This window comes from Manacus vitellinus, unplaced genomic scaffold (genome assembly GCF_001715985.3).
Source record: "Manacus vitellinus isolate BGI_N305 unplaced genomic scaffold, ASM171598v3 scaffold_2_pilon, whole genome shotgun sequence".
In the NCBI taxonomy this organism is placed as follows: domain Eukaryota; kingdom Metazoa; phylum Chordata; class Aves; order Passeriformes; family Pipridae; genus Manacus; species Manacus vitellinus.
In genome coordinates, this window is record NW_021940208.1 from 11,302,270 (window position 1) to 11,323,789 (window position 21,520).

A 21,520-nucleotide genomic window follows, 5' to 3' on the forward strand; every position below is an offset into this window, starting at 1 on the left:
AGACTGGGATTGACCGAGATGCAGGACCATGCACTTGACCTTGTTGAGCTTTGTGAGTTTTACATGGGCCCACTTCTCAAGCCTGTCAAGGCCCCTCTGGGTGGCATCCTATCCATCTGTCACACCAACTGGACCACTCAGCTTGGTGTCATATACAGACTTGCTAAGCATGTACTCAATCTTATTGCCTGTGTCACTAGTGAATATATTAAATATTACTGGTCCCTACATGAACCCTTGATGAACACTGCTCATTACTGGTTTCCATTTAGACATTAAGCCATTGACAGTAAATCTTTGTCCAGTGCAGCCATCCAACCAATTCCTCATCCTTCTAACAGTTAATGTATCAAATCTGTATCTCTCAAATTTAGAAATAAGAATGTTGTGAGGGATGGTATCAAAGGCCTTAGAGAATTCCATGTAATTTTTACCTTTTTGAGCATTTAGAACTTGGGAGACAGAGAAAGGGACATATTAAGGGCTGGTTATGAGGTTGTGTACTGTAAGTGTCACTGGTTTCACTCCTCTTCTTCCTCAGAGAACTGTGTTAGAAAGACTGGAGTAGTTTATATTAAGCCCATTAGAATATTTTCCTGTGTTTTAATTGATCTCTTAATTTACAAATGTGCACATTTTCATTTTTGAGTCTCTTTAATAATTGTTTTTACATCTTACTCTCCTTTTCATGCCTTTTGTTGTTTTTCCTCAAAGCATTAATGGAGGAGTAATGTGTTTGGCAACAAGGTTTATTTTGCACCTGTATAAAATCTTCCACATTCAAGTCTGTATGCATTGCTAAGAGGAGAAGAAAATTGTATTTCTTTGTCTCTAGTGTTTACAGTAGGTATCATAATGGTTTCTTAAAAAGCAATATTGAAGATCTGACAGGCATGTGAAAGTATTTCTCATGCATGACTCACGACTTTCCCTACCTCCACCAAAAATGCTGTCTAAATGTCAATATTAGTAAACATTCTAAAGAGTGGCAAATTACTGTTTGTAACTTATGATGTTCATTGATTTGTTGGAAACTACTGTTCTTCTCTCTGAGCTCCATATTTCTTCTTTCTTCTTAAATGTAAGGGGTTTTTTTACATATTAAAGATTCTTCAAACAGCCCTGAGACAAGTGTCAGGGAAATTAGATTATCGTACCTCTGGAGAATTGAATTTAGTTGGCTACCACTCTTCAAGGTGCTGTAGGATACGATTATCTCCTGAGATTTCATGCTCAGTTATGTTAAATAGCTTGCACATTTCCTAACACTTTTTAGTGGTTTTGTATTTCTATGCAAACTTACAAGATATAAGTAGTATGTGCTTTGAAAAGGAGATTGTTGATGTTCATGTGCATAATGCTAATCATGATAAATAAAGGGTTTTTATTATTATCTAGAGCACGGGTTACATGAAAAACTGAAATATATACATAAGGTGCAGAAGACTTTCAACCACGGCAATTCTTGTGGCTTCTCTTCGAGAAAGGGATTCTGAGATCAGCTAGGATGATCTTCACTATGCACAACTCATGTCATAGGAGGGAAGAGGCTCTTCTGTAAATGAAAAAATATTGGTTTTCATAGATATATTAGGAGAATAAAAGTAATCGAAGAAGTAAAACTTTTTAAGCTAAAGGACAGTGTTGAGTCAAACAGGAAGCAGTGTAGAAATGGCAAAAAACAAAGCAAATCTATATTGGAAATAAGAAAATTATTAAGCAAAAGTGGAAGAAGGTTGTGGAACAGTCATCACATGAACTTTGTGTAGAAAAGAATGTGACATACTTTTAAAAGTAAAGTGATAATTCTTGTCTTATGGTTAGATTTTGCTCAGATGTTTTGTCACATCTGAATGTGACAGATGAATTTTACATTTAGTGTTTGAAAAAGGTAATAAGTTTTGTTCTAATATCATGTGCTTCATAGTACTGATAGTACAAAATAAGAACTTCTACTGTTTTACTTGCTGTAAACTTTTTTCCCCCAGTCCTAGGCTTTGAATTGTCTTTTGCAAATGTCACTGCCATTAGGAAAAATCAACATTATCTGAATAATCCAAGAAGACTCCACAATAAATAGAAAGTGATCCTGTTCAAATTCTCCATGAATATCTAGGATTTAGTTTTGTAAATCAAGGGTCAGTAATATTGCCTGTCTGGAAAGACCACTTCTCAGGCTGCTGAGAAGATAAAGAAAAAGAAGTGGCACGGTTGTAGTTGTGTCTCACTGTCTGGAGTGGAGTTCTTCTGACTGTTCGGGTCAAGTAACTCCTCTCCTTTATTAGCTACACCTGTCTTTGACAGGGATTTTAGAAAATGAATTAGTTTCCTTTTGGATTTCGTCACATGTCCAATACCTAACCAATATTTTCAGGAAGACCTTTTCTTCTCTTGCTGTTCTTTTGGGGTGTTATGTTCTACTTGTCAGATTTAAAAAAAAAAAAAAAACAAAAAAACACAAAAACGGAAATTTTGAACCTATCAAATGAACCAGCATCTTGAATAAAAAAAGATTGAACTGTTAGTTGGCAAAAACTGCTTTAAAAAGCATTTTCTGTCTTGCTGACTGTGTATTCTGCCTGTATTGCCATATAGTGGACTGAATAACCCCAGTAGATTACTGGAAGCACTTTGGGTTTCATTGGGACTATGTGTTAAAAAAATAGTCTGGATTTAGGTTAATTTTTTTCATCCATAGTGGGCACGGGATCCATATCCTATTGGGATAGTGATGGGTACAAAGACCTGCTTGTGGGGAAATGACAAAGACGATTCAGAAGGCATGCAGGATTAGGCCCAGCTGCTTACTAATGCCAGGAACAAGCCATCTGTGTTTATCAGATTGCAAGCAAAAGTACCAGATGAAATTCTGTATTGAATTGTTAGAGATTAGGTGGGACCAAACAGCATAGAAAGGTTTAATTCCCTTTTCCTAATTCAGCATGTTTGAGTGTGGGCAAGGATAACTATAATGAATGCTCTAGAGAATTGGAGGAGGTTTTAACTCAAGGAAGTATACTTGTGCCACATAATGAGGAACAGTCACCATTTTTATATGATTATCATCACTATCTTTGAACTTGATTACTTCAGTCCTTAGCTAATTCTTAATCTCAGCCTTGGAGCAGCTAGACACTTGGAGTAGCTTGGCACTCTGTTTTCTAAAAAATGAGGAAGAAGTGACTGAATGTGATTTTTGTCTTTAATGCTTTTGCACAAAAATAGAATTTAGGGTTATGTTCAAGCTATTGGACACTTTCCAACAATATTTTACCTTTTGATGTCATTACATTACGTTTGTGGATTAAGTCTTTGTTTTCGTTTCCTGGTAAATTTTCTTTTCCACTTTGTTAGCAAATCCAGACATTGTGCAAACTCACAGAGTACCAATCTAGTATAAAATTTAATTTTTAAGTGTATTCAGGAATCCCAAGTGATTGACAGTACTTTCTAAGTTCATTCTTTATAAGTCACACTTTATGAGTTTATCCCATACAGGCAGTTGGTACTGCAAGTTGTATTATTTTGGAATTTGGCCTATGACATTTATGAGAACTATCGTTTGGACATGTCTGCTCCTGTTAGACTTACTGTACAAAAGCAGATTCTCAGGAATCTTACCAGGACATAGATGGAAATTTCCAGGGATGACCTAGGCATTGGCACAGGCCTTCTTAATATAGGGAAGTTAGGTATTTTGCCCCATTTTAATTATATATCTTAGATGCATCAAGTCAAAATATCTATAGCTGGGTTGTAAAACTTTAATTGTAATAAATCTACAGGACCGAAAACCTGTGGAGTGCTGAAGACAGAGTGTAACAGATATGAAGAGTTATTTTAAAACAGTGTAGCTTTGAGATTTGAATATTACTGCATTGCAACATAAAGACCTTTTCTGGTACCAGTTTTGAGTGGCACGAGACCACGTGTTCAGTTCCTCAGGGGTTTCAGTTGACACGCAAGCCTGAAACGTGCCTGGAGCAAATACCAAACAATGGAAGTTGCTTTTCGAACTGAATGGTGAAGTATCAGTTTCCTGCAAGTTATCTCCCTGATAAATATTTTGTAGTGTTTGTTAGCATGGTAGGTTGGGGTTTTTTTTAAATTTCTTTCCTAGCCAGCTATTAACTATCTTGGATATTAAGTGACTGACTTGGTTCCAGGGAGGAAAAGCGCTTTTGCTGTTGCAGTCCACTGAGTATGTCATACACTTCACCCTCCTAGTTCTCCTCAGCTAGGAAATAGCTAATACTGGCATACTGGCATGCTGATGATGAACTGTGAAAAATGTCATGAATTCTAAAGAGAAAAACCTATGCTAATCTTTGGTAGACATGTTTGGCCATGTTTTAAGTGTTCAGTTTGCAAATAAGGCATGTCATTTAAAAATCAAAATCTGTCACTTCATATCTTTTTGAAATGATCATCAAACCTATGCAGTAGCTTTTTAAACCATACTTTTGATGTGCCAAAACTATGCCATACATATTGTGACCACCCCAAAGTTGTGAAACTGCATGTATATGAAAGATATATTACAGAATGTTGACCAGAACAGGTGAAAAAGTGAAAAGATCTCTTTCTCGGAAAAAAGTTTATCAAGACAAGATTTAACATAAGGACAAAACATCAGTTCCAGTCCAGACTGTGATTTGTGATGTTTATTACCCAAATTCACCTACAACATTTAGTATACTTTGGGACAGGACAGCCGTTTTAGTGTATAGTACTAATCCAAAAAGAAGTGTTCCCTTCCTGCCTGCCTTCCTTTCAGCTGTAAAGTTGTTGCTTGCATACTGGGGTCTCATTTATGTATCTGGTTCTTTTTTTAGCTTTTACTTTACCTTCTTTTTGTCACTTACATTTTCACCTGGCACAGAATTAGTTGTTGTACAGTTAAAATTCAGTGAATGTATTAAATGAGGTTAATGCTCTCAAATTTTAATTACATCAGATTTCAAATATTGGACCAACTTCTCCCATGAGTGGTTCCAACTAAAGTCAATAAGAGTATTTTATGAGTTATGCAACAGGATTTTTTCTGCCTTTTATAAGAAACCCTAAAACCCCCTCCAGTATTTGTCCAGTTCATATTCTGAGAAAATTCAAGTTAGAACATGGACCATGTACTAACTTACCTGTTATGCTGAAGAAAAATGACAGAAGGGAAAATGCCAAGTAAATTATCTAACTAATTTGCTCCTAAGCATATTTTGAAAGAAACAAATATTAATATAAATAAAAATATGTATGTATTCAAATATGTCTAATTTATATTTGTATATTTTTGATCATCCTATTTTAAAATTAATTACTGGATATCTGTGTGTAAGCAAGTTGTTTTATTTTCAGACTAATAAGTATGAAAAATGCTTTCAAAATATCTTGTTGACCCAATTAAAAATAAAAGTAGTAATAAACAACTTTCCTACCTCCGAGTCTATTTGGTTTCCATTGTCATCTTTTTCAAGACTTTTTCTGCCCACATACTTTGGACAGTACCTGGGACAATGAGGCCTTTGAGCACAACATTATGTATGAAAATACAGTTATTCCTATCAATGTGCCTAAAATTTTAACCACATTCTTTACTGTACGTTGTATTGTACAGGCCTATCTTATATTTCATGATAGTTTTAAAACCTTAAAGAAATATCTATCAAGTAATTACAACTCTTTTTCTTGCACAAATACATCCTAAATTAAGCCATTAAGTTTTTTTAAAATGTTCATTTGGTGATACAAAAGTCAAGGTTTCATCATCAGTAGAATGCTAAATGTGAGTAAAATTGGTATAGTGTATTCTTCCATGAATTGATGTTTTATGTCTGCTTTGTTATATTAAGGGAAAATCTCTTCTTTGTATCTGTCACAAACAACCGTGGAAGACACAACATGGTGCTTCAGAGTAGCTCCAGCCCATGGAATCAGCCTGGCCCCAAGACAGGTCATTGGAGGGGGGATGGACAACACCACCACACATCTGAGGACTTTGCAAATTTACACCGTCCTTCCAAGGTTGTTTGGTGTAAATGTCCTGCAGCATGTCAATATTGAGATTTTTGTCCTCCTATCATCTCCAGTGTTAACAGCTCAGCAGGGAAACTCCTGTTTCTGCTTATATCTGTGCAAATTGTCTCTTATGAAACCCTCTCATAAGGGATATAGGCAAATGTCCAGTTTCTGCAATGGTGATGTTTGTTTATTTGCAATTAATTAGCCTGAGATTTGGCTCAATGATTTGGAACCTGACTTAGCAGGTAACTTCAGCAAGAGGAATGAGGTCACCCTGTCTTTTGTTCTTTGGGACATTGTACCACGTACATCCCAGCCTGGAGTCACAGCACAAAGCTCCCATGTGAGTGTTCCTTTGGGGTGCCACTCGGCATAATTCAGTATTATGGGCTAAACATGTTGTGCTTAAGGAATTCTGTTCAATTTTACAGCTGCAGCCTGGTCTCCTAGAGACCCTTAAGGATCCCCATCAAGGGAACCGGGTGTGCTGCCTGCTCCCTTCCACTCTGCTTCCAGAGAAAATGCCCTCAAGTATTAATTGTGGCCCACTGATCTTTTTGGAATAATGTTTCAGTGCTCAGGTTGAAAAGGCTGGACACCACTACTTTAAGCAGACTGGAAAATTCAAATCTACATTGTATCTCTTTAGGAAAATAAGACAGTTGAGAGAATTTCTAGTGTTTAAGATACTCTATTAAGTGATAAATTATCAGTCACATTGAAAAAGGCAGTGGAAGCAGAAGCCAAAATATATAAAGAAGTATTAGTGGGCGGTAGGTTTTTTCCCAGTGCTTTTTGAGCAATAAACATAGAGAGCTTCGTTCCAGGCAGAAGTGTGTCAGAAAAATTAAATAACATTATATAATTAGATGGATTATCATCTCCTATAGCTTTTTCAGAAATAAATGGTAATTTCCAAATGCAGCAGTGGAAACCTCAAAAAAATTGGTGAAAGTGGAATTTTTCTGGTTTTGCACTAGTACAACTGGAATCAGACCCTATTTACAATCTTATTTTCAACCTAAAATCAAGTCTAAAATGCCAGACATATGTTCTAGATTTAAAAAGTATTTTAGATCTATTCAGCACTTACTGAATTCTCACTTCTCATCCCTCTCAGAAAATCCCTTTGTTGTGTCTTATTTTTCACCTCCTTAAGTTTTTGCAGCCAATTCCCACATCTTCTGTAGCTTTTTCAAATATTCCTTTATAAACTACTTAGCTAATGAAGAAAAAGATTGCAATAAAAGTTTCCCACCTCTCTGATAAATATTCTTTGTACCATGCTGCAGAGTAATTTTCTCGGTTTTTCTCTTCCTTGGTGAATATTTTAGGGTTGTTTTTATACTGTGAGGCTGCTCCAGATGGAGAGGTTTAGACGAGATCACACAGGACACTCACAGTCCTAATGATCATGACACAGTGGACTCAGGGGCATCCAGTGACACATGCACAGTCCAGTGCTTTCTCAGCGGGGAAAGGGGTATCTTGCTACCACTGCTCTCCTGGGTAACAGTTTTACAGATACCAGATTGTGCCTTTTGTTTCTACTTATGAAGATGCCCTAAATGGAAGTATTTTAGAAACATCCGTTTTTATTAGGTGCTGTTTCCATTTTTTGAAACCCTCATAATTTTTTCTTCTGGTGAGTCCAAGGCAGAAATGCTCATTCCTGTTCATTAAGACTTGGGATGTTACCAGAGTGCACTTTTCTGTGAATAAACAGCTGTTCGGGGGAAGAAAAATACCCAGTTCTAAAATGAACAAACTTCTTAAGATCATTTGCTTTCAAAACGGTCAGTGCAAGTACCATTGTATAATGAAACGTCACAGGCACTTAATTTTTATGGAGCAGTTATTGACTGGTCACTGTGTTCATTTTCAGACATTAATGCTAAGGTCAGTTAAAACTAACTGAAGTCCAGATCAACATACTAAAAACTTCTCAAGATTTTAGTCACAATTTACTGTCATGGTCTGTTTTCAGACAGGCCAATCACAGCTTTTAACGTCTATATTCTTTTACCTGTTATCTTTTCATTATACCTTTCCCATTTTCATGTTTCCCACTAAGTGTCAGTTCCTACAGCTGAGGTTTAATTTGAATTGTTAAATATATTCATTCTACTGGAGCTTTGAACATGAGTTTATGATTACTTCTTGGCATATAGCTTTCCTCAGTGGGATGTAATAAATTAGTCTAATCATATGGTGAGTACTTACTTCATCCTGTGTTTGTTCCTGCTAGGAAGTGAAATTGTGTCTGTAATTGTATGCAAATCCCTTCACCAGAATAATCAAAGGAAGCCTATGTGTAACTGCCCATCCTCCACAAAAGAAACATAAAAGTAACCTTTTAGCTTTTAACTTTTTAATTTAAAAACTTTTAAGTCTACTTAAATGAAATGTTGTATCTTTATATGCAAAATATAGATACAAAATAGAAAAATGAAATTAAAAGGCATGCGAGTAGCAGATATTTGGATAACATTGCTGGTTGCTTTTGGTCCTGCTTTTAAGATATGCATGATACTATATTAATAGTGTTCATGGCATTGAACCTGAGAAATAGTAATATTGGGATTTTTCATTTTAAACATGGAGGAATTTCTTCTCCTCTGAAAATACATGAGGCAGATGATGGAAGGTTTTGTGAATTGCCTTCAGAAGGTGCCTATTTCCTTCCACTACCTGTAGAAGGATACTGGAGTAACTAACTCAGAGTTAGTCAGCAAACTTTCAGTTGAGATAAATTCTCTTGTAAGTCTCTTACTTTGAGGCAAGTTTTATATATTGTCCTCAAATCATTTTGATTTGCTTCTTTGACCTCTGTCAAATATTTTAACATTAATCTTTTAAATGTGGACACCAAAAAGAGATTTAGTCATGTAGCAGTAGTTCAGTGTCCTCTATGAAGATCATATTATTCACTTCCCTGTTTCTCTGTTTTTACTTGTAGGATTTGGTTCTTTTTAAGAAACTCAGGTTCTAAGCATTTTTCAGGATTTAACTGAGAGCGATATTTGCAGTCCATCAGAGGAAGTGCCTGGGAGGTGCAAGATTATTCAACATCATAGAATCATAGAATCATTTCAGTTGGAAAACACTTTTAAGATCAAGTACAAACATTAACCCAGCACTGCTGTGCTCACCACCAAGCCCTGTACCCCAGTGCCACATCTACACGTCTTTCAAATACCTTCTGGAATAGTGACTCAGCTGCTTCTCTGGGCAGTTCCAATGCTTGACAATCCTTTCCATGAAGAAATGTTTCCTAATATCTAATCTAACCCTCCTTTGGTGCAACTTGGGGCCATTTCCTCTTGTTCTGTCACTTGTCACTTGGGAGAAGAGACCAACCCCCTCCTCGCTACAACCTCCTTTCAGGTAGTTGTAGAGAGCAAGAAGGTCTCCTCTGAGCCTCCTTTTTACCAGCTCCCTCAACTGCTCCTCATCAGACTTGTGCTCCAGACCCTTCATCAGCTCCATTGCCCTTCTCTGGACAAACTCCAGCACCTCAAAGTCTTTCTTGTAGTGAGGGGCCCAAAACTGAATTTGAAGTGCAGTCTCACAAGTGTCAGGTACAAGGGAATGATCACTGTCATTACATTTCAATAAAAGCCACTATATGAAATTTTCAATGTTTCACGAATTGCTGCTCCAGTCCAAAAAGAAACAGCCTCATCTTAATTCTGGTCTACATCAGAAGAGCAATTTTAGGAACTGGAAGAAAATCAAAGATATTTAGGCTTATTTCCAAATTGCTGGATGATTTTTGACAGGGGAGGCAATCAACTTTTAATAAATTTGTGGTCCATGTGTCAGTCTAAAAGAAATAATAAGACTTATTTCAGACTCACTTCAAACAAACAGTACTCATATTGTAATCGTAGCATCCAAATTTTAAGTCCTGTTTTCTCAGGATATGTAACATTTTTCTGAAAAAAGTTAAATACTTGAAATATCAAAATATCAAAAATATCTTAAAATAACTGAAATTTAAAGTCAGAAGTAGTGTGCCTGTGACCTACAAATAGAACTTACAGAAGGAGAAAAGTCTTATATTATTACCCGCTCTGTAGCCACCAGTAAATACGGGCATGGCCACAAGTGCATAGAGATAGAATTAAGGTTGATGTCTTTATATCAATGCTTATTAATGTGAATGCCTGTTACTTCAGTCTGAAGATTCTTCTTTCTTTTTTTCTCTCATGCATGTATTAGAAATGACACTGCTGATAGTGTCAGCATCAAGATGACATCAAGATCTTCGTTTAGTACCCACAGTCAGTTCTGTCCTAGGGCACAGGTATCTTACTGAGACAGATGCTTTGTGGGGAAAAGTAATATGTGACAATATAATTAAAGACGGCAGCAATACTAGAATACATTAGGGTGCTGATAATTTTAAGATATATCAGCTCTTGAGAGCTTTATCTTGCAACCTTAATATTCTATGATGTGTTTTTTGCAGATGTTATTTGCACAAATGTCTATGTACGTTTGTATATCATCACAGGGCAAACTAAATCCTATTAAACTGAGGCTAGAAAGGTACATTGTTGGGAAGCTAGCAGTTTCTGAAAAATAGCTATATGTAAATGAAGATATTGCACAAGAAAGACAATTTCTTACTAAGAAAGACAATTTCTTAACCTATAGTGTTACAGACTAGGTTTTTGTGAAATTAATAATTTTGTCTTTAAGGCATTGCACTAAAGAAGAAAAGTTGAAGCTATAATGTATAAAAGCAAGGAACATTTACAACTAAAATGGTTATTTGTCAAATAAATAGTAATAATAACACTAAAGAAAAAAGGTAATAAGTTAAATATTTGAACATACTGTATTTTCTTCCAAAATAAGTTCACTTTTTCCTGTTTTCTGCCCTTTCATTAAAAATACTGATGCACATTAGCCCTAATGATAGTTCCAAGATGACATATCAGATAACTGGTTATTTAGAGAGACTTTGTAGCTGATTTGACAGAGAGCAAGCATAGAGCACAGGCTTTTTTTTTCCCCTCCCTGTTTTTCCACTTGTTGACTTATTAGCTGGGGGTTTTTAGGTAATAGTTTGTGAAGTTCTGATAACACTGTAATTACATACAGTTTCTGATTTAGCATTCAGGGTTCTCTAGTAAGAATTTGCTAAAATTTGCTAAGAATGTGGCTTCTCATTGCTTGTAAACTACAGAGAAGCCAAAGTACTCTCACCTGAGCCAGTTGTGGCATAACTAAAAATATACAAATAAAAACCAATATATATAAAACACTAACAACGTACAAAAACTTGCTTTTGATGTAAATATGCTTTGATGTTTTCATCTCTGTGCATGCTTGTCATAAGAAAGATTATAGGAATTTGACATTATTTTGAAGGCATTTAGTGAAATGGTAAGGGTAATGGTATCTGGAAACTGAAAGCACAAACGAAACTGTCAAACTGGCTTCAAAAACAGGGCTTTTCTTCAGTCCCTCTCAAGTTCCCACTTAGCTCTATCACTTGGCACTTTGATGAGACTACCTTTACAGTGTATTTTGTATGAAGGCTGCAGACTCTGAAATGCAAAGAAAGTGGAAAATCTTGCTGCTGAGTAGATGTAGCACAAATGGGACCTGACATAGCTTGAATCTTTGATCATGAATTCGCCAAACCTCCTCCCATTTGCTCCCTGAAAGCACATAACTTGGTTGTCGTTGTTTCCCTTAAAACTTTTTTTTTTTAAAAGAAGTCATGGTTGTTATATATTGACAGCATTTTCTTGTAGCTTTATGTTGTCTTCAGGAAAGAAGGATTATTAAAGACTGCAGATGAAGTTGCATAGGTATCAGTCTCTACAGGATTAAGGGAGAGAAGGGCAGAAAGTCTCTCTATAAACCTAGAGCTTGGTTTGGAGGTGTGTTTCAACACCAAGAAAATATTCAATATCACAGTTCTTAGGGAGGCAAGAAACATACATCATAGTTTCCCTTATCATCAAGTATTCTGAAATATTTGAAGCAAAAATGCAATAGAGGAGATGGCTAAACTGAATCCATTATTTCCTCAGTTTTGTTTCAGAACCATCTGTAATTAAATTGTTCTGATCATTGACAGTATAGGTGGCTTAATTCACAACATACATCACAATAGATACAACTGAAAGTACACAGAATTTGGAAAGCTAAGTAAACCCAAACATGGATATTTTAGTTTATGTGAGATAAAGTAATTCTCATTCTATTACAAACTAATGGGTTTTGTAGCTATTGAAAAAAAATCAATGTCTCATTCTAGTACAAGTTTTTACACAGCTTCCATGAAATTTTGCTAAATGAGTGTATTGAGTTTGCATGGCAAGGTTTTGGTAGCGGGGGGCTGCAGGTTTGGCTTCTGTGAGAAGCTGCCAGAAGCTTCCCCCCGTCCAACAGAACCAGTGCCAGCCAGCTCCTGCCACAGACTAAAGCCAAGATCATCAGCAACAGTGGCAGCACCTCATGCATAAAATATTTAAGAAGGGAAAAAACCCTGTGCAACAGAGAGAGAAGTGAGATTATGTGAGAGAAACAGCCCTGCAGACACCAAGGTCAGTGAAGGAGGGAGAGGAGATGCTCCAGGGTCCAGAGCTGATATTCCCCTGCAGCCCATGGAGGTCCACACTGGAGCAGATCATAGAATCATAGATGGTGTGGGTTGGAAGGGACCCTAAACATCATCTAATTCCAACACCCCTGCCATGCCACTAGACCAGGTTGCTCAGAGTCCCATCCAGCCTGGTCTTGAATGTCTCCAGGGATGGGGAGTCCACAGCTCTGGGCAAGAATGGCTTTCTACAACCGTATGGCTGATTGAAGAATGAAGAGGTGGAGGGAAGGTGTTTCAAGCTTTTTTTTCCCTTATTATTTTACTTTGATTTGATTGGCAATAAATTAAATTAATTTCCCTGAGTTGAGACTGTTTGGCCCATGACAGTAATTGATGATTGATCTCTCCCTGTCGTTCTCTTGACCCACAAACCTTTCATAGTATTTTCCCTTACCCCATCTGGTTGAGGAGGGAGTGTGATAGAGCAGCCTTGTGGGCACTCAGCAGCCTACCAAGGTAAACCCACAGCAATGAGCTAAAGAAATTTTGTCCTGATGACATTTCTAGAAGATTTATAAAAAACTGGTCACACTCAGAAAAAAGTATATCAGGTTCACTGTCAAATAAGGAGGTATTAAGTATTGATCTGTTCCAGGTTTTTTGTCCAATATATTTGTTAGGGATTTGTATGAGAAATATAAAATACATTTGTTAATCTTGCAGATGATAAAAATTTAAGAGAACTATGTGTACTCTGGAATAAATTTTTAAAAATCCTCTCATTTTCACCAATGCACTTCAGGAAAGACTTTGATCAATTGCAACATATCCAGAGGAAAGCAAGGAAAATTGTCCAGAATCTAGACTAAAACATTTTCCACAAGGAAAACCTGAAAGAGTCATGTTTAAGAAAGTGCAGACAGAAAAGAAATGTAACAGCAGTGTTCAGTTACATAAAGGATTGCTTTAAAGAAGAGGGGAACAAACTGTTCTCCAGGCCTACTAGAGATAGGACAAGAATGAGTGGCATTAAATTATACCAGGGGAGACTTAGGTTAGACTTTAGGAAGCATCTCCTAATGATAAGTATTATTAAGCAATGAATATATTACCTAGGATGTTACAGAATCCTCTTTAGAGATTTTTAAGGACAAAGAAAGATATCTGTCTATAATGTTTTAAATATAATTCATATGTCCTGGGGGATGGAGGAATAGAGAGGAATAGATGGAATTATTTCTTGAGTTCCCTGTCATTTTCCAATCAATGTATAATTTCTATGAATTAAACACAAGAAGGACTCAGAACACACCTGTAGTTCTAGCTTTCACTCTGTCATCTGAATTGACCTGTTTGTATGTACTTTTTGTTGAATGTTCTGGCTCCAACTGAAAATGCAGAGAAAATTGGGGATGCAAATGAGTTAGTTATCATATGATAAAATTTAAATGACAGAGCTTATAAATCTTACTGATTGTGTTTGAGTTCTGGAAGCTGTATGCTCACCAAAAATTTGAAACAGAACTATATGTTAATAAAAAGGTATTAATCACAAAGAGGAAAACTAAAATAGATTTAGAGTTTGAGTGGTTCTAGTTGTTGTTGGAATGTACAGTCATGAATCACTCATACTGTAAATTTCTTTTATGGTTTTCATCACTGTGCTGTCTGGATTCATCTCGACAAGATTTGGCTAGATAAGTGGTGGGTTTCACTAAGCCTCAGGTCTAGACTCCTTCAGTATTCATTGAAGAGAGAGAAAAGTAGCTCTGAGATAGATAGACAGATAGATACCTCAGACCAAAAAATTGCCTTTTTTTAATGGGATACATATCTCTCCTTTGAAATCTTGGGTGATTAACTTAGACAACTACTCCATAGCTAGAGCTAAGCAACATTAATCCAATCCTGACTATCAAGTATATTGACTTATCCTTATCAAATGACTCGATCATTTATTCTTCACTTCTGTGGTACGTTGGATTTATAAAAAATTTAGTTCTTCTACTCATCCTGATATGAATTCTTGTAGCTGGAAGTAGCTTTCCTAAAGTAGAACCAGCAGTATCTGGGGCTTTGGGGATCACAGCTAATCTTGGGAATGGGATCTATTGCTGTTTGAAAATTAATTGGACTAGAAAGAGAAGCAAATGAATTTGCATTTCAGTAACATGCAGTATGTGATGCCCATCTTTGGAAAAGACCTATCTTCATCAGAGATTTCTTCTGTTCCTGGTGCCATAACAAATGAATTGCATATGCAGCTTCCAATCATATTAACTTGTTAACTTGGTTGATTCAGTATTGTCAGCCTGCTAGCGAGAGCAAAATACAGTCATAATATGTAAATATTGCATCCTCTTCATTGTGGAAAATTAATAATAAGTAACTTTGCAAAAATTTCAAAATGAGAATTATTGTTGAGAGCACTTCTGTTTGGAGCAAGTAGCCACTTTGCTTTCTATCTCCTGGCAAGACCATCAGGAATGTGCTTTGAGGGTTGGGGAAATGTTTTCCGAGCATGAAAAGGCAGCTGAAAGATGAAAATTATTGAAATTTAATTATATCATGTAATTGACCACTGAAATATTTTCTGGTCAAAGCAAGCAAGGAAGGGAAAAACAAACAAACAAGATAAGGAAACGAGCCAAAAATGTGCATTCCAGCAGAAAAACTGAAATTTTAAAATCAAAAATATTACTCATGATTTCAGCTACTTGGGTGGAGGAAGGTTGTGTATAGGCTCCAATTATGGCACTGTTGCAGTGAGTAGGAAGAATCCTGAACTACAAAATTGCTCATTTTACACACTTCGGCCTCCAGAAGATATCTGACTCTGAAGAAGTACTAATCTCACTCTAAACAAATACAGCACCAGGTGCACATCTGGTATTATTTTTGTTTGGCTGATGTATTTTGTGATGAAAAAATGCCTATGGAGTGTGGAATGAGGGAAGAAGGCTTAAAAAAATCTGAATTTTTTTTCTGAGGTATTTAGCTGTAGTATCAACCTGAATATGTAGGTTTTTTGCAGTAGGCATCTCCAACTCTGATTTTATATTAAATAAATGAAGTGACTTCTCCTTTTCATGCCTGGGTTTTTTTCCAAGCAGTATGTTAGATCACCACAATTCCACCTGACCAGAGAACAGAACAGGAAGGAGAGAAGGGATCAGGAAAATAAAATCTTTGTAGGCTCGCCCTGTCTCAGTCTTGGCTCCAGTATATTGAGGTGAAATTGCTATTACTGGTCCTTAAGCAGTTGTTAGTAGTATCTACATTTAAGCAATGACCTACAAAAAGCAGTTTGCAGACTTCTCAACACAGGTGATTTGAGGAAAATTCCCCAGAATCTAGTCACACCAAGGGGAAAAAAGAAGCCACTCTTGCATATAATGTCCTTGCATTTGGGAAGGGCTTCACCTTCCAGGCAGTTACATTGGTGTTTTGTGTTCATAGATTTGATAATTAAAAAAAGAAAAGATGAACAAACTCCATGAAGGACCAGGACCTTGTTGACACAGATTTCCAGGCTTCAACAAATTATGCTTGGGCACAGCCATTTGATTTTTTTCATAAATGAGCTCTCTACATTTCAAAGTTGAATTAGTTGATGAGGAAGGGTTACTATAAAAATTTGTAAGAACTTAGCTTACTTTTATGTATTGACATAGTCCTAAACATTTTTTTAAATAATGTTGTTTTGAAAAGCATGGATTGTGCAGCTCAGATGATATGAGTTAGCCTAGGGCTTTTTTAGTTGGCTTTTATGCAATAAATAGTATTCCACAATACATGGGACATAATGTATTACCAAAAATGAATCATTCATCTGTCTGTAGCATAACTGAGAATAAACAGCAGATAACTAGAAAATAAATACCTTTTAGATGACAGCTGTAATATTCGTGTCTGCTGTCTTTACTTGGGAAACATATTTCTAAAGATTAAGAATTTTGTCTGAATGGAAATGCAGCATTCTGTTTCTGAGTATTATACCAGGTTAGTTTCAGGGGAGGTTGCTTTATAAAATGTTTACAGTAACTAATTTTTTTTCCCTGTCAGCTGTAGCCAATTATTTTGGACAAATAAGCATTCTCCACAGCATGTCTAATTTTTATGCCAACTGAGCCTGTGAATGCCTTTATTCATTCTGTGTAAACTCCATCGTTGTCAGTCTGTTATATTAAAAATTGTTCCTGCACAATGAATAGATGACCATACCACTGATTACTTGTGTAGGGATTCTGAACTCTTCTGATGGAGAATATTGCACTACATCCACTTACTACTGTTTAGCTGTGTTATGCTATACGTGAAACCCCTTATCTAAGTGCCAGCTACTAACAAGAAGCTACAGAAGCTTCAAATGCATGAATGAAGGCAGTTGCTAATGAAATGTGGCAAGTCAAACCTTGATCCAAGGTAGAAGAAAAGGTTTCCTATGTGTTTGTCTGATATCCCATGCTTTATGCTGGGATAAATTACCAGTTTGATCAAAACACATCTTAGTAAAGTTGTCCAAGTGAAATAAGAAAGGAAGGAGGGGATATCAATTGCTGTTTCAAACACTATTCATTCTGAATCAAAGAAAATGTTAATTAGTGTCAGGAAGCTGAATTAAGTAAATGTTGACTGCCTTTGTAGCAAAAATCAAATCAAAGTTACTATGTAAGTGAAGCAGGAACTTCTGTAACATTGGAATGGTTTTAATGTATGTCTGTACATGGAAATGAATAGGAAACGAAGCAAAAAATACAATGTTTGGGAAAGAATCTCGACATGATTTGGAGAGATAATTACAGGCAAAAAGGAAACTGAATATAGCAACAGGAAAAGCAAAATAATTATGTAGCAATTAACAGGAAAGCTGTATAGTTCTTTGAAAAAAAAACAGTCATTGGGTTAAAAATATATGCTGAATACAGAAATGTTTTAATACTCAATACATCAAGTATTTGAATTCATTTCCTGAGATAAAATACTGTTTCATAAAATAATTGTCTCATTTATGAGATAAAATATGTTCTGCATTTTATGTATTTATTATAATTTATTTGTATCTTTATCTAAAATGTGTGGTCTGAATTGGATGACAAAAACATAATAAATGTTCTTTTTGAGTGCTGGTGCATAATGCCATAATGATGAGAAAATACAGATTTTAAGTTAATATTTCAAAGACTGAAAATATCACAGGATCCAATAGAAAAATAGCTACTCCTAGATTTGCAAGAGAATTTGTTTCTCATGTGTCCTAAAATCTTCATATTCTGATAAAACTGTTGTTGACTTATTACTTGACTGGAGGCAAACTCAGATTTCAGTTATGTTGTAGGTCTTCTGATGTTATTTTGCAACTGCACACTGGAAAGTGTTCTTTCTGAAATGTAACTTACGAAGATTCCTCTTGAAATCTGTGAGAATATCTCACAGTTCTTTTACAGGGAATCTGTCATGCAATGGCATTTTCAAGTGCATTAAAATGGCATCTGGGGGTCACTGCACTCATGCATGGGACCCTCTTGTTGAAGAGGGAAAGAGGCTACCACTGAGTAGCCACATCACTAAAGAAAATTTTTAAGAGGTGCAATCTTTTGTTTAAAGCTAGTGGAAAAAAAATTCTGCCAGATAATGATTAAAAAGCCACAATTCTTTTTGTTGTGATTCTAGACAGGGGAACCTTCTCTGAATTGTGTCATTTGTATGAACATATTATTGGGAAACATATCTGTCCTGTCCTTTTTGTCTTTTTCAAACATTAACTTGCATCTGAGGTGTACAATCTTTATTGCTTTAAACAAGTTGCTCTGGATAAAAGATAGAATAATATGTGCTTCCTGCTTGAGGAATTGGTTGATCAAGTCAATATGGGGCTTGCAAGCTGTCTTAAGTTATGTCATAAGCTCCTCTTACGCCTCTGTACTGCACGTCCCCAGTGAGGAAAAAAAAAACAAAAAACAAAAACAAGAGATGGAAGAACGTGAAGGGCTGGTGGGCCAAGATACCCTGAGACTGAAGGCAGAGAGCCTGCCCTGCAGGTTCAGGTGGTGACCCCTGACAGGACACTGCCTTTCTGTTCTGTGAATGGGCTCAAAGATGACAAAGGGGGCAACAAATAGTGCTACTGATAAAGAGTAATAGTCCTGCCATTAGTAACAATTAATGCTTCCATGGTGCCCTTCATTCATTAACCTCTAATCTCTTTGCATACATTGATTCAAACTATATAGAATCTCTGAAACAGATCAATATGGTTTCTATTCATATGTCTATACTGGCATATATATGTATAATTAAATGAAACAAAGAATTGTTACTAAGAAGCATTAAAGACTGCTTGTATTAAATGTTGTTAAAAGAAAAAAAAAAAAGCAAAACCTTTGAATGCTTTTGTGGTATGCAAATACTTCCACTGGATGAGTAGGCTCAGATTTTTTCTTTGCTGTGCTGTGAAATGCCCAGATACAGAAACTGTACAAAACCAATCTGAGAAGCTGAATGCTTGACTGAAAGACTTTGGTGTTTATAAATCATACGAAGATTATCCATAATGGTGTTAGTCACTCCCAGCATTCTGATCACATCAGTTGTAAACTTTGTTAATTGCATACTGTGTGCTGATCATGGCTAGCAGCAAAGGTAGGGATACATATATTCTTTTATTCCCTTCTCTGTAAGAGGAAATATTAAGCGACATAATATTGATTAAGGAAAATTTCTGTTCAAAAAATGCAATGATTGTGTTACTAGTGTATCTTATCCTTTTCTTTTAGGTTATTCAATACTTCAAGCTATTATGGAAAAAGCAGGACAAAATAGCTGGCAAGTCAGTGCTATCTGTGTGGAGAATTTTAATGATGCCAGCTACAGGCGGCTTTTAGAAGATCTGGACCGAAGGCAAGAAAAGAAATTTGTAATAGACTGTGAGATAGAGAGGCTTCAGAATCTCTTAGAACAGGTAATACCTGGTTTTAATGTCACTGTAAGCACATTACTGAAACTCCATGTGAGACACCGTTATGCATAACATTTCATTTATTTTCTCAATGGAAATTAAATTGATTGTTCTTTCTTTTTTGTTTTTCTTCATGGGCCTATATTTGTATGTCTACTTGCCTGCTCCATTTTCTTTTCATATTTAATACTTGTCTTAGGAACCAGCATGTCACTGCAGTGAGCCCTTCCTTTCCCGCTCTGGAGGTCTGTGGGCAAAGAGTACCAGAAATCAGGGTAGCTGCATATTTGGCCCCGCTTCCCAGCACCTCCATGACTGATACATTTTACATCAGTCATAGGGCTGGTGGAACAACATTGTGTTGCTGAATTGCCAAGATGCTATCAGTCTGTACCTTCATGGGGGTAAAGCTCAGTTTTGTTAGAGGGAGAAAAAAAACTTGGTTAAATTCTGTCTTCTTTCTGTTTGCCAGAATTCTGTCTTCTTTCTGGTTGCGTATTTCTAGCCATAACATACTTTAAAATTATTGTTACAAATATTTAAACTGATAGTTTTATTACCTTAGCAGAGTATTTAGGAACATGAAGAACGATAGAATAAAGGTGCTATTGAACTGGGAAGGGAGGTCAGGTTCTTCCATCATGGAAAGCTGCTATTAGATAAAGAAAATACTGGGCCAGACAGACTGGCTTGCACTGGATTGTATCTATACCAGTTTGCAAAGTGAATATCAAACCCTGCCACTCAGATGCAGCAAATCTATCTCTATATAGTGTTTATGTATAAGCTTTTCCTCGAATGATGGAAAAATAAAGTAGTGCTTTGAAAGGAAAATTTTGTCAAATGACAGGAAAACAACTTATGGTTAACTATCTGCTTCTCGATTGATCCCAGATATTGCATTGCTGTGGTGCAAGTTCACCGTTCAGTACATACTGCTGCTGCAGGAATTGAAGGGAATGAATGCCATCTACTGGTGCTGGACCCTCCACCACCACGCTGCTACTCTTGGCTAGTGGATTAGAGAATTTTGAAGATTTTTTAGCAAAAACATTCATGATGCATCTGCCTCTGAAGTTACTGAAAAATAAAATGTCATTTTCAATACAGAAATTCATAAAATAGTACTCATAAATGCATAAAATAGTACTCATTGACATATATACATCAATTTTTCTTTCACTGGCAAAAGGTAAAGAGGGAAACTGAGAATTAATAGCGTGGCTGATATAACAATAACTTTTTCTGTGACTGTTGCGAAGAGAAGAACAGACAATGCCATATTGCTACAGACATTCATTTGGCCATTATATTGTTTTATATTCTGAGTGGCATTATGTTTTGACACATACTTTCTATAGCTTATAATTAAATCCTCCCTGAGTTCATCCTATATTATAGTAAAACAGAACACCCATGTGAGGGTCTTCTAAAATACATTCAGAAAAACGGTTTCTCTCTCAGCTCTGTGTGTGTGTGCATGATGTACTTGATTTCTTTCACATGGCATGCAAATGTGACATAAAAAAAGTATGTTCTATTACCATAAGTCTTGAAGTACACCCACCATCCTGTGTAGGTGTATCTACTAATTATCCTCTCCGTTTCAAAGGAAAATGAAATCATTGAGTACATGTTTGGATCTCAATGATCTCACATGTACATTTTATTTGCACCCAGAAGCTGCTAGTCATTTTCCTTCTAGATTGGCACCTACATAGCCAGTTCATATAGGTCTAGATTTTGCATGCCTAAGATAGGGAGTTAATGCAGGCATGCTAAGTTATAAAAATCAAGTACATGGCCACAACAGACTGAATCAGAATTTGTCTCGCGCCTCTACAGGGCAAGCCTGAAAGCTAGTTGAGTCCTCTTTTAATTAACTGCACAGGGAGGGTTGGGGGTAGGAGTTAACACCTGACATGCAATATACTTATATCACTTTTAGGAAGTGATTTATCTGGCTACTGCCTAAT

The 21,520-nt window shown here is 36.2% G+C and overlaps 1 protein-coding gene across 8 annotated transcripts in view; it reads left to right on the top strand.

Annotated features, from left to right (window-relative positions):
- GRIA4 (glutamate ionotropic receptor AMPA type subunit 4) overlaps nt 1–21,520 on the top strand; it is a 218,112-nt gene that overhangs the window by 106,889 nt on the left and 89,703 nt on the right. For all 8 annotated transcript variants that reach the window (XR_001920491.3, XM_008922755.4, XM_008922754.4 and 5 more), the window contains exon 4: nt 19,363–19,547. Coding sequence is in view for 7 of the 8 variants with exons in the window: in XM_008922755.4 (XP_008921003.1) it covers nt 19,363–19,547 (185 nt within the window). In the remaining variant the exon portion in view is untranslated. The remainder of the gene's footprint in view (nt 1–19,362; nt 19,548–21,520) is intronic.